The sequence below is a fragment of the Crocodylus porosus genome, unplaced genomic scaffold (genome assembly GCF_001723895.1).
Source record: "Crocodylus porosus isolate Cpor-Errol unplaced genomic scaffold, CroPor_comp1, whole genome shotgun sequence".
Taxonomy (NCBI): Eukaryota; Metazoa; Chordata; order Crocodylia; family Crocodylidae; genus Crocodylus; species Crocodylus porosus.
In genome coordinates, this window is record NW_017728913.1 from 28,276,239 (window position 1) to 28,290,527 (window position 14,289).

A 14,289-nucleotide genomic window follows, 5' to 3' on the forward strand; every position below is an offset into this window, starting at 1 on the left:
CACCAGAAATGTGTGTAATTTTCCAGCTGCAGATCCACTGAGGCCTTTTCATCAAGATGTTATCAATTTTCCCCCAATGCATAATACAACAGTGATCAAAACTGCATTTTTATGTTATACTGCATTGCAAGCTCCTAGCTAATACTGTCTGTTGTTATGTTGTTAGTCCGCATTTTCATAATGCTCCTCTCCATGATCTTACCACCTCCTCTTGAATTTGCATGTTTCTGATTGTTTTCCTTGTACACATCAACTTGGTATTTTTCTGATCAACTCAGTCAGATTTTTATTTTCACTTCATACTACTAATTTCTCTCAGCTATTTTGCATGAGTTATACATTTTCAATGTATTTTGCAGCAATACAAATTTTACATCTTTGATTTTAATTGATGCTCCTTAAGCATTCACATGTCAATATAGTATAATAGTAGAACATGAGCAGGTGGGATGAAAAGTGTAAACTCTTCCCTAACTTCTTTGCTTTATCCTTGTTTTTTTCTGACAAAATATTAGCAGTATTGGGATATTCATGGAAAATGTCCCAAGGATATGTTTAAAAAAAGCTGCACTGTAAACTAGATTTGAAATCTTGATTTGTATTTAATATTCATCATTCACCTACCAAACTGACGAAGGTCCAAGCAGAGATTAGCCCCTTCCACTAAGGTGGTGTTTTGGCAAATGGTCCACAGATTGAAGTACATGAAAACAGGCAGAGAAGTGAAAGCTGTAACCCCAAGCCAGGCCAGCATGAAGATATATGTCAGCATGATAAACTGTAACGGAGGAAAGAAAACATCCATAGAACATTTTAAACATTTGGAAATAAAAACAATCAAAAACAATATTCCATCAGAAATAAAGAACTGCAGGCACTAATATTAAAGCATTTCTAGCTTTTCTATAGTAGTAGTTGTTGTTCTTATTATATTTAAAATACTCCTAATGTGTTCTGTTAGATCAGAAGTCAGCAACCTTTTTAGGCTGCAAGCCAGAATAACCCAATTCAGCTCAGAGGCAGGAGGCAAGGTGGGTGCTAGAACCAAGCTGCTGCCATCACCTTCCCCTGATGTGGCAAGGGGAAAAGCCCAGTGCCTAGGCTTTTCCTCACAGTGACATGGGAAAGCAACTGCCACTGTAGTCTCCTGTTCCTGAAGCCCCACGTCCGCAGGCTGTATCAAATAGCACCTTGAGTTGGATCTGCCCTTCAGGCCATGGCTTACCAAAACCTGTCTTAGATAATCAGTTTTTGATATGCCTAAGACAAGAGCAAGTACATATTACTCTGCGTGAGGTTACTCTGCATGAGGTTAACCTGCATGAGGTTATGGCTCCAGAGAGACAAGCTTGCTTCTGGGTTCCCCACTGCTCTCGGGTCTAGGTCTGAATATTTTATTTCTGACACACCAAAATGACCACACCATGAGGCATTTTGTAAAGGGACAGAGCCAAATCTGCTTGCACTATCTCGTGGGCTGCAAACTGCAGAAGACAGGATATAGAGAATCTGTGAACTCAACTGCATTGCTACCCACAATGCACTCAACTGGCAGAAATGTATGATGACTTCTTTGCCTGTAGCCTAGGCCATGATTTGAGTCTTCATTAATTACTAGCCATGGTGGGCACAGCATTGATTTCTTATTCACTTCTCAATGTGCCTTAGATGAGATTCAGTTAGATAACTTATATGCATTCACAATATAGGATGTATTTCCATCACTGTAACAAGTACTACGTTATGTACTTTAATGGATTCTCTACAGTTTAGAACAGCATGACCTAGAGGTCTAACTAGAGTTGTTGCTGGATTGTGGTTGACTTCAGATCTAGAACTCAGGTTGGCACATTTAACGTCTAGAAGCACCATATGTGCTGCAGTACCACAATGCTGACAATCTGACGAAACCAGAACAGACTTTGATCAATGACAGATTGTCTTTTTCCTTTTTTGTACAGAACAAACTGTGTAAAGACCAAGTAAATGTTCCTGATTGTTAAAAAAAAGAAGATGATTCTGAATCTAAGTGCTGAATCTAAACAAATTCAACTTTTGACTATTTCAGAAAACTTTTGCATTGCTGGATTTATATAATGGAACTAAAATCTTTTTTTTTACATTGTAGAAATTTCACAGTCCTAATGACAGTTGAGAGCCCAAACCCCAACCATAAGTATCAAATATTGAAGCTACAAGTGAAAAATTAAAATAAATGCTGGCTGATCTGTCTAACCAATGGGGGAAAACTAGAGAACAATGTGTGGAAAAAAATCTGGAATCTGTAAAGAAAGGTCTGTTAAGCATATGATAAAGCAACAATTCCAGAAACATAAGCATCCATGATATCATTCTATATCACTTCTATACCTTAAAATTTTTTCTGTCTATTTCATTATGATGAGAGGAAGAAACACATGGCTAGATGTATAGATGAATATCATTTATATGAAAATGTATCCATTAACACTAATCCATGAAAGGTTTATAAGTAAAACATTAGCATATAAGCAGGATACAGTTATACCATTTTACAACTGGGTCGCCAACTGTCATTAAGTTTACTATCAGTAAAGAAATGGGCTAAAATTGACTGTTAATAAAGTTAATATAAAAACTTTAGCCATCAGTAAAAACACTAAACACCCACAACTTGGTTGAAGTTCTAACAGAGCACAGCAGTGCTCGCTGGTGTTTGAACAGGACAGCAACCTATAGGGAGCATTCTCTCAGCCATGTGCTACTGTTGCATCTCAGACTGCCCATAATACTGGTGGTTCACAAGTAGTTTTCTTTGGAGGTCTGTGCCAGGATGAGGGTAGCAGGGCTGATGTGGGTAAAAATGGAATGGTTACAGGGGCAGAATGGTGCAGAGTGCACCTGGCAGCATCAGGGTATGGGAGTCAGTAGGGGGTCCCTGGCAGTGCATAGTATAAAACCATCACTGCAGTCAAGTTGTTTAACTGCAAACTTTTTACTGACAACCAATTTTTTTTTACTTTTTTACTTTGGCCCCTATACTGGGATCTAGCAGCAGCACATGGGCTGGCAGAAAAGTCACATATATCATATATTAGTAATGACACATATCAGTAAAAACGTTTGTCTGTCAGTAAAACGCTTGCAGTTTTTCAGTAAAAATGATTTACACCCTGGAAAAATCTGCCCCCCAGTTGACAGACTGTATTCCTTCCTATTCCTCAGTTAAACTGATGAGTCAAAAAATAGAAACAGATATTTCCATGTTTTCTAGTTACACATATACAGGATGGCTAAAATCAGAGATGATGTAAATGGTAGGGGAAGTGTGAGAGTTAAGGCTTGTTAGGCTACTCAGAAAAATTAACTAAAAAAATAACTAAAGGTAAGACTTTATTGTGGCTTAGTTAAATAGCATCAAACTCCTGTGTAGACTCATTCAAATACTAAAATAGTCTTAATTAGATTGATTTGAATTTAGTTTCAAAGTAAATTAAAATAAACTGAATTAAGGCATTTTAATTCTAAAGAAAAATAGATATGAACACTGTAATATGATTTAACTAATCCACTTTAAAAAATAATTTCAGAGGCATAATTATAAATGTTGGTTCCCTAAGCAAAACTTTTGCGAGGTGGGAATGAGGAGAGGGCGAGCACTACTTTGTCACATCTGGAGCAGGCATGTTCTCTCTGGCCATAGGATGTGAGCCAGAGAAACCCCAGCTGTAGGAGCTGGGTGCCAGGACACAGTGGCATCAGTCCTGCACTGCTTAGCCCTAGCCGAGCTGGAACACCCTTGCTCCTCCTGGTCATAGGAGGATATTACCTGCCCCAGGGACTCAAAGGCCCCTGCTGCTCCTGTTATGTTCCTGCACACAGCTTCTATGGCTGGGCAGCTGGTCTTCTAGGGCTGACCACACAAAATGATTCCTGCTCTGTCCCTGCACTGGCTCTTATGGCCAGGAACTGCAGGAATTCTCTAACTTTGCTCCTATGGCCAGAGAATTCAGGGCTTCTCCAGATGCAGCAAAGACTCTGGGGAGGCAGGAATCATTCTAGCACCCGCTCTAAATCAGTACCTGGGACTGCTGCCCCTCTCACCCTCACATTACACTACTGCTTATTTGCATCACCTCTGCATTTGTCCCAGAGAATCCAAGAATTAAGTCAAGCCACATTGAAAACGTGAAAGTAATGGCTCTTATTTAAGCTCAGAAACTTTGGGGAAATGGATTTCGGCTGCTAGTCGTCAATCACCTTCTTGCCTTGCCCATTTTCAATGAATACTGATGAGGGACACAGATAATTATACACATACACACACTTAATTGTGCCAACCATTTACTTTGTAATAGATGTATTCCTCTTAATTCACATTATGTAAAGCAGCTGGCACTTACAATTGTTTATAGTAGAATCATAGGGATGCATATTGCACTATATATATAAAATACACACACATATATAAATTGCTCACTTTCTCTAAATACTGTTGAGGGACACTATATAAATACTGATGAGGGACACAGAACATTTTATCTATTGATTAATCAACCAATAGATATCTCTATCTAATATGCAACCTTATGATTCTATTATAAACAATGGTAAATGTCAGCTGATTTACATAATATGAATTAAGAGGAACACATCTATTGTAGAGTAAATGGTTGGCACAATTAAGTATGTTTCTTTACATACTACTATTTAGGTTTCATCTTCTACCCTGTATTTTTTTTCTTCCCCTCATACACCAATTGTACTACAGCTGATGAGACAACATCTGGTCCAACCTCAGGCATTCATTTACAAATAATTACTTGGCAAATTACTTGGCAACATAGTGGTGCCTGAGAGCCTAGAATTCCAAACTGAAAAACAAAGGCTGGCCTTAATTCATTATCAGACTCAACAGCTGTATTTTTACTTTTTTAAAGAATAAGCAAGAAATGCCAAAGAATGTTTTATACATGTTTGCCCCTTGTTAAAATAGCTTCTTAATTTACATTTTATTATTTTTAAAAAATTCACTTTAAGTGTAAAAATGTTGCCTCTATTCAGTCAGTATATGGTGGCATAAATATCTCCTTTTTTAACCCTGTTTTTGAATTCTCCTTTCTATGACTTCAAAATAAAGAGGGGAAATAATCTTAAAAAGCATAAAGCAAAGCTATGTATGTTAGAACGTTAGGTAGTACAGTTAAATATTTTATAATTTACTGGGTAAAACTCTCTCTCTCCTGATTTTTCAGAATGGGATAAGTATTATCATACACAATCAGCCAAAAAAGGCCTGGGAATCCTTCTGTTCTGCATACACGAGGGCAAGCTTAAAATTCTACTATAATTTTCATGTAATGTTTGAGTAGATTTCCTACTCTGTGACAAAGGTGGTAAATTGGCTGTGCCCTGTCTCAGGAAGAAGGCAGGGTGGATTTGCACCCTACAGACTAACCAAAGTAGATAGATATATATAGCACAAGCTTTTGTGGGCTGAAGCTCACTTCATCAGATGCAGTGAAAAGAAAATATTCAAAGCTGTATAAAAGAAGCAGAGAGAAATTTGAATACAAAAGCAGAAGAAGCCAGGCTAGAAAACTTTACTGTAAAACAAGGGTTAACAAGAAGCATTCAGAAAGACCATTGGAGTAGCATGGAGGGGGGGAAATAATGCTTATTAGCCTCCCAGGAAATCAGCCTGGGGCATACAATAGGGGTAGGAGAAAGATGTTATGCTGGCTGCTGGGAGTAGGAGAGCTGCCTACTTGGTGCCTGCTTGTTTATAAAGAGGATTCATTTTAAAACAATTCATGAATTTTTTTTGTTAGCCTATCAGAAGAAAAGGAGAATGAGCTGCTGCTTAAAAGGGAGAGTCAGAGACTTAACTGCTTTAATTTTTGAAACTTTTGAATTGTGTTTATTGTACGTCCAGAAAAAAGAACTTCTGGCTTTATTTTTCTTCTTGGTTTCCTGGGTTCTTTTCACTAAAAGGCCACTTTTCTCACATGTTTCCTATTACTGCAATGCAGGGGAAACAGGGAGGAAAAAACTGAAAAAAAATGGCAAGGAAATTTTTCAGATGACGTATTAGTTTTTGAAGGTTAATATTTGAAGGTCTCTGGACAACCCAAAGATTTCCAGTCCAGTTAAATCCATTTTTACTGGGTGATTATCTTGCACAGCATTTTTGCAGGGAAGGCACTACTGTACTAACCTACATAGGTCTACCTAAATACAATGAATCACTCAACACACCAAATGACAGGTGCTGAATTGCTGTTATTTGGAGAATTTAGAATTTACAGGTTATACTTATCTGAAGAACGCAGGTAAGCAACCAAAGTATTCCTTCAAAATCGTCTAGGTGCTCTCCTTCCCCTCCCCCTGACACCTTTCCAGAAATGCTTCTTGAAGAGCCAATTCACTGCTAGAATTAAACTCAGTATTCAATCTATCAGATTCAAAGGGGATGCTGCCCCTTTGAAGTAGTGTTCTGCTATGTGACAAGTGAAGGAAAGAAATTACTTATGAAATGGCAGTACTGCAACTTAAAAAGGTGTCACATTTTGTTCCTTTAGCATGCTGTATACTGCATTAGTTATGAAAAAGCTCTCTCTAAGCTAGTCTGATATTTCACTATAAAAGGTCCAACACCTACAAGTTTGTAACATAATAATCTTTCCTTAAACCTTTCATTCCAGTCTATTTTATATTCATATGTAATTTTCAAAAGTCCATTCTGGAGTATTGACCTATATTCTATTTATATGACCAAGTACTAGGCAACTACCAGAGAATTAAAGCCACAGAAGATAAGGAGGCTGGGCCCAGAAGCTGACTCCATGGACTACATTTGATAGGAAACACACCTCTGACTGCTACCTGGGATTTATACCAGATGGGAAAGACAAAAGTAACACAAGTAGAATGTGTTTGAAGATGCCTAGCCTTTAACTAGCTATCCCATAAATGTGAAGCTCTGAATGTTAAGAAAGAAACCTTTGTCTTTTATAGAGTCTAAGAGTTAAGGCACTTTCTCTTCTTCTTCTGCTCCTCTAAATTCTCCTGACTGCTGCCTACAGGAGTATGTCTCTGTTATGGTATGCCCTTTCACCCCACATTGCTGGATGCTCTCAAGAAGCAGTAGGTATCTGCTATACCACCTCTCTTTCAGCCTCTATTATTCCTACTTCCCCTGTAATAGTTCCAATGCTTAATTCTACTGTTGCTTAATCTTTTTCCCCTCAGCACCAGTGCTTTACACGATTCCTGACAGCTTTACTCCTAAGTATAGGGCCTGGAGTAGTAGTATCAAAATGGATCCAAATTGTGGTAATCCCTGGCAGAACTGTGAGCAGCTATGGAAGTGAGGGGATAGAAAAATAAAATCTTACATTCTGTTGATTTAGCCACCATGTTCACAAGCAGAAGCTTCCCACTAAAAATTTCAAACCATCTGTATATTATCAGTAGTGTAACTAGATGTGGGTGAGGGGGGCATCTGCCTGGGGACCAACTTAGGATGGTTGCTGGAATTGTCCTCAGCTCCCCCTGCCCCGCAGAGTCTGCAGCCCAGCAGCATATTCATGCCAGGAACTTCAGAATAGTCCTTGGCTGCTGTTGCAGCTCAACCAGGAACTGTTTAAGACAGCAGTTCCCAATCTGTGGTACAGGTACCACCAATGGTATGCAGACAACCTGTTAGTGGTACACTTTAACGGGTTTATTAGAATTACTTTATATGACAAAATTTTGCTGGTGGTAGTTAAGGTTGAACTGAAGAATTTCCTGGTGGTACTTAAGGTTGTATCGTTTTAAATTGGTGGTGTGCAATCTGTCAGAGTTTGGAAACCACTGGTTCAAGAGATTCCAGCATGGGTAAGACTGTTTGCTATGCCTTACTGTGCCTGCTCTCAGATCCCACAATCTCTCTCCCACTCTTGCAACTATGACTCCCCCACTGGTTTTGGTACCTATGCATGCCCACCTCCCCACCAACCCTTGGAACCCCCCTTTCAGGGTGCCAACTCTGCTTGTTACACCACCGTATATTATCATTTTCCTAAATAAGAAATTATACGGTAGGCAGTAATTGTTCTATATTGATGTTCTGTAGTGTTTCCCACCAAATCATGATGAATTCTGCTCTCTACAGTAACTAGAGAAGATGATAAATTTGGAACATAGTTTATGCCTCTTTACAGTGAATGTTTCAGTGCAATGTCACTCATGATGAATTTAACTGTACTGGAGTAAAATCACAGCCCTCCCAGAAAGTACTGGCAAATTCCTGTGGTCTCTAATGGGACTAGGAGTTCATCCACTGTATTTTTATAAAGTAAATAACTAGTCACATGAAAACAAATATCATTCTTGTGCTGATGTTCAAAATCTGCTTTTGTTATAAGTATTTATTTTTAAATTTCCCATAAAGAAGCATGTTCTGATAATCCCAATGAAATTTGGGCTTGAAAAAAAGAAAATTCAATCCTAAAAGGTTTTGTTGAAAAAGTTTCACTTGAAACTGCTGTAAAATTAACTGAGACTAAGAACTTTCATTTTATTGTCAGACTGTATTTTTCCGCACTGTGTAATGATGCTGTTTAGAAAATTTAGGAGTGACTGTGTGTGCATGAAGTCTAGAAGCTGCATATACATTTGTATAACTTAATGTTTATTCTGCATTTCTGAGCCTGTACATTACACCAATTTTATACTTTCTACAAACTTATATTCATTTATGAACCCTTAACTTTCACACATGCTTCCTTATATAGAACCTCTGAATTGAAGATGATCTATGTTGGTTTAATTTGCACACCAAGGTAGCAAAAGATGTATAGAAATAAAATCAAATAAAAATATAGTGTAATAGTTTTTCAGACTGAAGTAGAGAAGCACCTTTATTTTTTAGCATGATTAGATAAAGAATGACTTCCCATTTCTGCAGTGACAGAGCATGGTTGGAAGAAAGGAGGACCTTTTCCTCCTGAAAAGATTTAGTGATTAGTGCTCCCAAAGATATTAGAGGTGATGGAAAATTTCACTCACAATCTGTGATTTGTATCCAGATCACTCATGGCTGTAGAAATTATGTCTCTCCAAGAGAACACTGCTTCTTGTTAGAAGCAAGCAGCAGCGTGGTCTTTGCTTAGAAAGTTACCACCAGATACTGATAATCTCACAACTTCTCTCATTTTCCCCACTTGCGACAGAAAAGATTCTTTCAGTACCTAGATACTGCTGATATATTGCTTTTCAAACCAATTATAAACCTGAAGACCAGGTACTAGTTCAGGATTTCCAGCAGCTGCCAACTGATCACCAGGTGGAATTGAAAGTGTTGGCTCTAACATATGAAAGGCAAAGTGGCCTGGCACTGGCCTGATCGAGGAACCCTTAGTCATTAGTTTTTCATGTCATACTGTCAAAGCTGTAGTCAGCCAAGATGTTCAAGCTAAATCCATCTCAGTATTAAAGAAAGGGGATGGTTGGAATGCAAACACCATTGAACTTGTATATTGGTAATGCCCTCATCTTTATTCTCATCTGTGCAGCTTGTTTTATTACTTTGTGACCTGCATTGTTGTAGTTGCCAGTGAAACCAACCCCTCTGGTGCCAAATACAGTTTCCTCAGACTAGTGTTTGAGTATATCTCAAAGATAGTGTTGAATATGTATGTGCGTGTGTGTGCATGCACGTGCACACTCAGCTCTATTGTTTCCCTAACAATGCTTGCCAGAACTCCACTGATTTATAAAGTATAGAAAAATGTCTGACAGCACCCATCTCTCCCAGAATTTCTTCTTTTATAAGAAGTGGGAAAGATGCCCTCATTGCATATTTATTTAATGCTTCTGCAAACTGTTGCATTGGTTTTTTCCCCAGGATGATCAGTGAATGTTCAGACACTTGGTTCTTCCACTCCGCTATCATCCGCAAAGAAATAACATTATCTACACCTCATTCAGCATTTGTTTCCTGCAGTAAATGCACCCTGTTGCCAAAACCATAACAATTTTTTAACCTAATAATGGTTATTTCTATTTCCCAATGCCATTACAAAATTTATAATTTCTTGTTTTTTGTTTATACACATCCTCCTTTAGTGGATTAAGACCACCACTGAAAACCTTCATTTGTCCTCCCTTCAACTTCTGTTGCTTGTGGCTTTCTTCTGACACTAATGTCACTATTTCCAGTACCACAATGACTTAAGCATCTACATCCAACTTAGCAATAGGTTTGTTTTAAACCAATAGTCCAATCATCTTCCATTGTTTCAGTAAAGAATTTGAGCTAAAGGTACCCATTTTTATCCAGGATGTGCACCTTCTACTGGCATTTACATGTTCTGACAGTGATAAAATCTATTGTATTTCTTGTATACTTTATCTAACATTTAGTTTCATCTTGACTTGTGGTGTTTAGCACAGCACGTGCTTTGTTCTGGATGCCACGACTGAGGTTTTTTGTTACTTTTTGCTTCAGAACCCTCTGCTTTCGATATAGTGGGTTCTTTATTACATTCACAGTCCCAGGACATTCTCTACCACCCATAAGTTTCAGTCTGGACTAAGCAGCTTCTGTTACTAGGCATATTCCAACTGTTTTGTCACAGGTTAATTCCAGATCTTCTGCCTCTGGGTGCTTTGACCCAAATCCCAATCTTAGCTCCTTATGGTCTTTAGTTCAGGGACTCAACTCTCCACAGTTGCAAGACCTGGCTCTTTGGACATAGATTAGTCATACACTCTTGCATGTTTTCATCTTCCTGCTATACCTGTTGATAAAAAGCTCTGCTTTCATATGTTCATTTTTATGGAGTACAGTACTCTTCAAATTTATGCAATATGGTTCTATTGTTTAACCTCTTCTGCCTGAGTTTACTGAAAACTACAGAAAACATCATGTGCTTCAGAAATAACTGTTACCAAAGATATTAGGAAACGCTGTTTAAACCTTCTTCAGCTGTCCTCTGTGTTTCCAAGAACTTTGATCTCTGGTAGAACTTTTAAGTGCTGTATTCCAAAGAGAAGCCTTTGAGTCTTTTCTTAGATTGTTTTACCCTTGATACCAATGTTGTTCAGAAATCATTCACACATATTAGTGGAATTAGCTGCTTCATTCATTTTCTGAGTTCTCACTGATCACCAGTATGTAATGTAAGCCTCTACACAATGCAACCACCAGTTCCAAATGGCTCCAGTGAAAGCCTCTTACAGATGTAAACTTGCCTCCATCACCTGGCAAGATCCTTTTGGAACAGATTTTAATTCTGCTGAAATTAAATTTAAATGGATGTATTGTGTTTAGGTGCCCATAGTTGTCAATAGGTGCCTTCATTGTTTTAAATCTATACAAACATTAAAGTAACATAAATAACTTAACTATCATGAAACCCAAAGAAACTGTACATGTATGTTAGTTAAAACCACAAGACTGCTTTACACAAATGTATCACATGGCACGAGCTTTCCAAAGTATAAACAAATATCTAGTATGATATCTACTGCTGAAATTTGCTAGCATTCTTATAAAGTATTTCCTAGATCTTAACTTTAGTTCTTAAGTCACAGTAGAGTTTGTTACTCTCTAAAGTACAGAGGGTCAAGAAGTCCAAGGCTGAATTGATTCAGTTTTCACAGGTTAGTCAAAGCTGCATAGATGGAACAAATAAGGAAGTGAACACATATTTACTTTTGATTCTGGAAATGCAATCATTTGTCTGCAGTGGCCCATGCCAGAAGCTGGGGAGCACTTGGCTGGGGCAGACAGCTTGGGCCAAGGCTAACCCACCCACCCAGCAAGAGGAGCTTTGCAGGGGAGGTTCAAAGCATCTTAGGATGCTGGGGGACCGTGAGTTAACTTGAATCTGGAGGGGATTTGGGGTAGAAGTTCAAAAATGGATTTAACCTAAATCAGTTAAATCTGATACTACAGCCATCCAGGTTGATTGTAAACTGGTTTTGGCCATTTTGAAAGCAGTTTATATGCATTGAAATTCTGAGCTAGGGACAGACATTACACATAAACCAGCTTAAGTGATCAGAAATTGGTTTAAACCTGTAACAGAACAGATGTTCAGTGCAGATAAACCAGTTCGAAAATGGCTGAAACTGGTTTGAGATAAACCTCACTGAATATAGTTTCAGACTTAACTGATTTGGCTCAAACCAGTTTATGCAATGTCTGTCCTAGACCCCTTGCTGGTTTAAAATAAACCAGACTTCCCCAACATGCCATCATGATCTCTGGGCTGGGCAGGGGTGCTCTGCTCCACAGGAGGGCTGGCCCCTCCTTTCTGCTCCCTGGCTGCAGCTCCAGCACAGACTGCAGGCTGCTCCCTCCACCCCCTTTCCCCACTACCTGCTAAGCAGGAATTCCCCTTTCCCCTCTGCTCCCTTGTTGGAGATCCAACAGAGACTGCAGGCACCTGCCTGGCTTCTCTCTGCTAAGCAGGGATTATTCCCTTTGCCCCTCTGCCTTACACAGACACCTCAGCATTATCTAGCACATGCTGGCTACAGTCCATGCTGTGGGAGACAATAAAGGCAGACAGGCATTTTGGAGCTAATCAACAGAAGCTTAAAGTCCTTCCTTGGAAAAGCTGTTTAAGAAGAGATAATGGAGAGAGGCTTTGTTTTCTGAATGGGTTGATAAACACTGAGTTAGGGGTGATAAACATGCCCTGATGGCATGAACGATGTGTGCTCCCCAGCGACAGTGGTGGCGGCGGGGAGCTCCCGCAGGTGGCTGCGGCAGTTTCAGCAGTGAAAGGGGCCAGGGGTGGTGAGCGCTAACCAGGAGTCAGTGACCACCCACAGATGCTGCCGGCAGCAGTGGCAGCAGCCAGCAGCAATCAGCGCCTGCCTGCAGGCAACAGCAGTGTCAGCAGCAGGGTGGGCTGGTGGGGGTGCTTCTCTCAGGGAGTGTACCAACAATCTAAGGGGGTGCACGTGCACCCATGTGCACCCCCTATGCATCGCCAATGCCTGCTAGACTGTTCGGGCATGGGGGGGGGACATTGGAGCATTCTGCTGAGGCCTGGCCACACCCCCCCACCTCAGCTCAGCCCTGTGGAAGGAAAGGAAGGGCTGCTTGAGCTGCTGCAGGCATGTGCCTAGATTTCTTGAGTCCAGATGGGATGTCTGCACAGTTACAAACTGGTTTAGCCTAGCCAGATTAGACTAACCTGCAAAGATTGAATCAATTCAGGCTTGGGCTTTTTGAATGTCTGTCCCTATCCTTGTGTTACAGATTTGAACCAGTTTCTAATCACTTATACTGGTTTATGTGTAATTTCTGTCCCTAGCCTAAGTTCTTCTCCTCTATAACACAGTTGTAGAATAGTGTTGACAGGTAAAACAATGTGACCTCAACCAATAAGAATCTAATTCCTCAGAGTCCCATTTTTATAACAGGAACTGCAAAAACTTGCTATGTTGTATCTTTTAATTTTCAAGATATAATGGAAATAAACCCAAACTAAATGATTAATTTCAAACAAATCAAGCTTCCTTCTCTTATCACATATTGAATAAATCAATCATTTTTACAACTAAAATGATGTTCCAGAAAAATGATGTCTTCCCTGACTTGACATCTATAGGCCCTATATTTTTAAGCTCGCAATCAAAATTTCTTTGCCTCTGTCTTCCTAAGTAGGGGAGGCACACCTGGGCCAAAGGTTAGCGTGGAACTAGTTAGGGGGCTTCTGATGGGGCTGGACGTGTTCAAGTCAGCCGGCCCAGACGATCTCCACACTAGAGTCCTAAAGGAATTGGCCGAGGTCATTGCAAGACCCCTGGCATGGCTTTATGAGCACTTGTGGTGCTCTGGTGTGGTCGCAGAGGACTGGAAGAGGGCCAACGTGGTTCCCACCTTCAAAAAAGGGAGGAAGGAGGAGCCAGGAAAATATAGACCAGTTAGTCTTACCTCAATCCTAGGCAAGTTGTTTGAGAAAATTATGCTGGCACACATCCATGAGGGGCCAGCAGGGGACTGCATGCTTAGGGGCAACCAACATGGGTTCATCAATGGCAGGTCCTATCAGACCAACCTGGTGGCCTTCTATGATCAGATTACCAGGTCATTAGATGCAGGGGTAGAAGTGGACATAGTCTTCCTGGACTTCCAGAAGGCATTCGACACTGTCTCTCTCCCCGTTCTCATTAAGAAACTGGGGGACTGTGGTGTTGACGCCCACACAATCAATTGGGTCGCCAACTGGCTGGAGGGCTGCACCCAGAAGGTGGTAGTGGATGGGTCCTTCTCAACCTGGAAGGACGTGGGCAGTGGGGTTC

General features: G+C 40.0%; 1 protein-coding gene across 5 annotated transcripts in view; it reads right to left on the reverse strand.

Annotated features, from left to right (window-relative positions):
• Nucleotides 1-14,289, reverse strand: part of GPM6A (glycoprotein M6A) — a 382,272-nt gene that overhangs the window by 20,882 nt on the left and 347,101 nt on the right. For all 5 annotated transcript variants that reach the window (XM_019534632.1, XM_019534634.1, XM_019534631.1 and 2 more), the window contains one exon: nt 625-778. In XM_019534632.1, the coding sequence (XP_019390177.1) occupies nt 625-778 (154 nt within the window). The remainder of the gene's footprint in view (nt 1-624; nt 779-14,289) is intronic.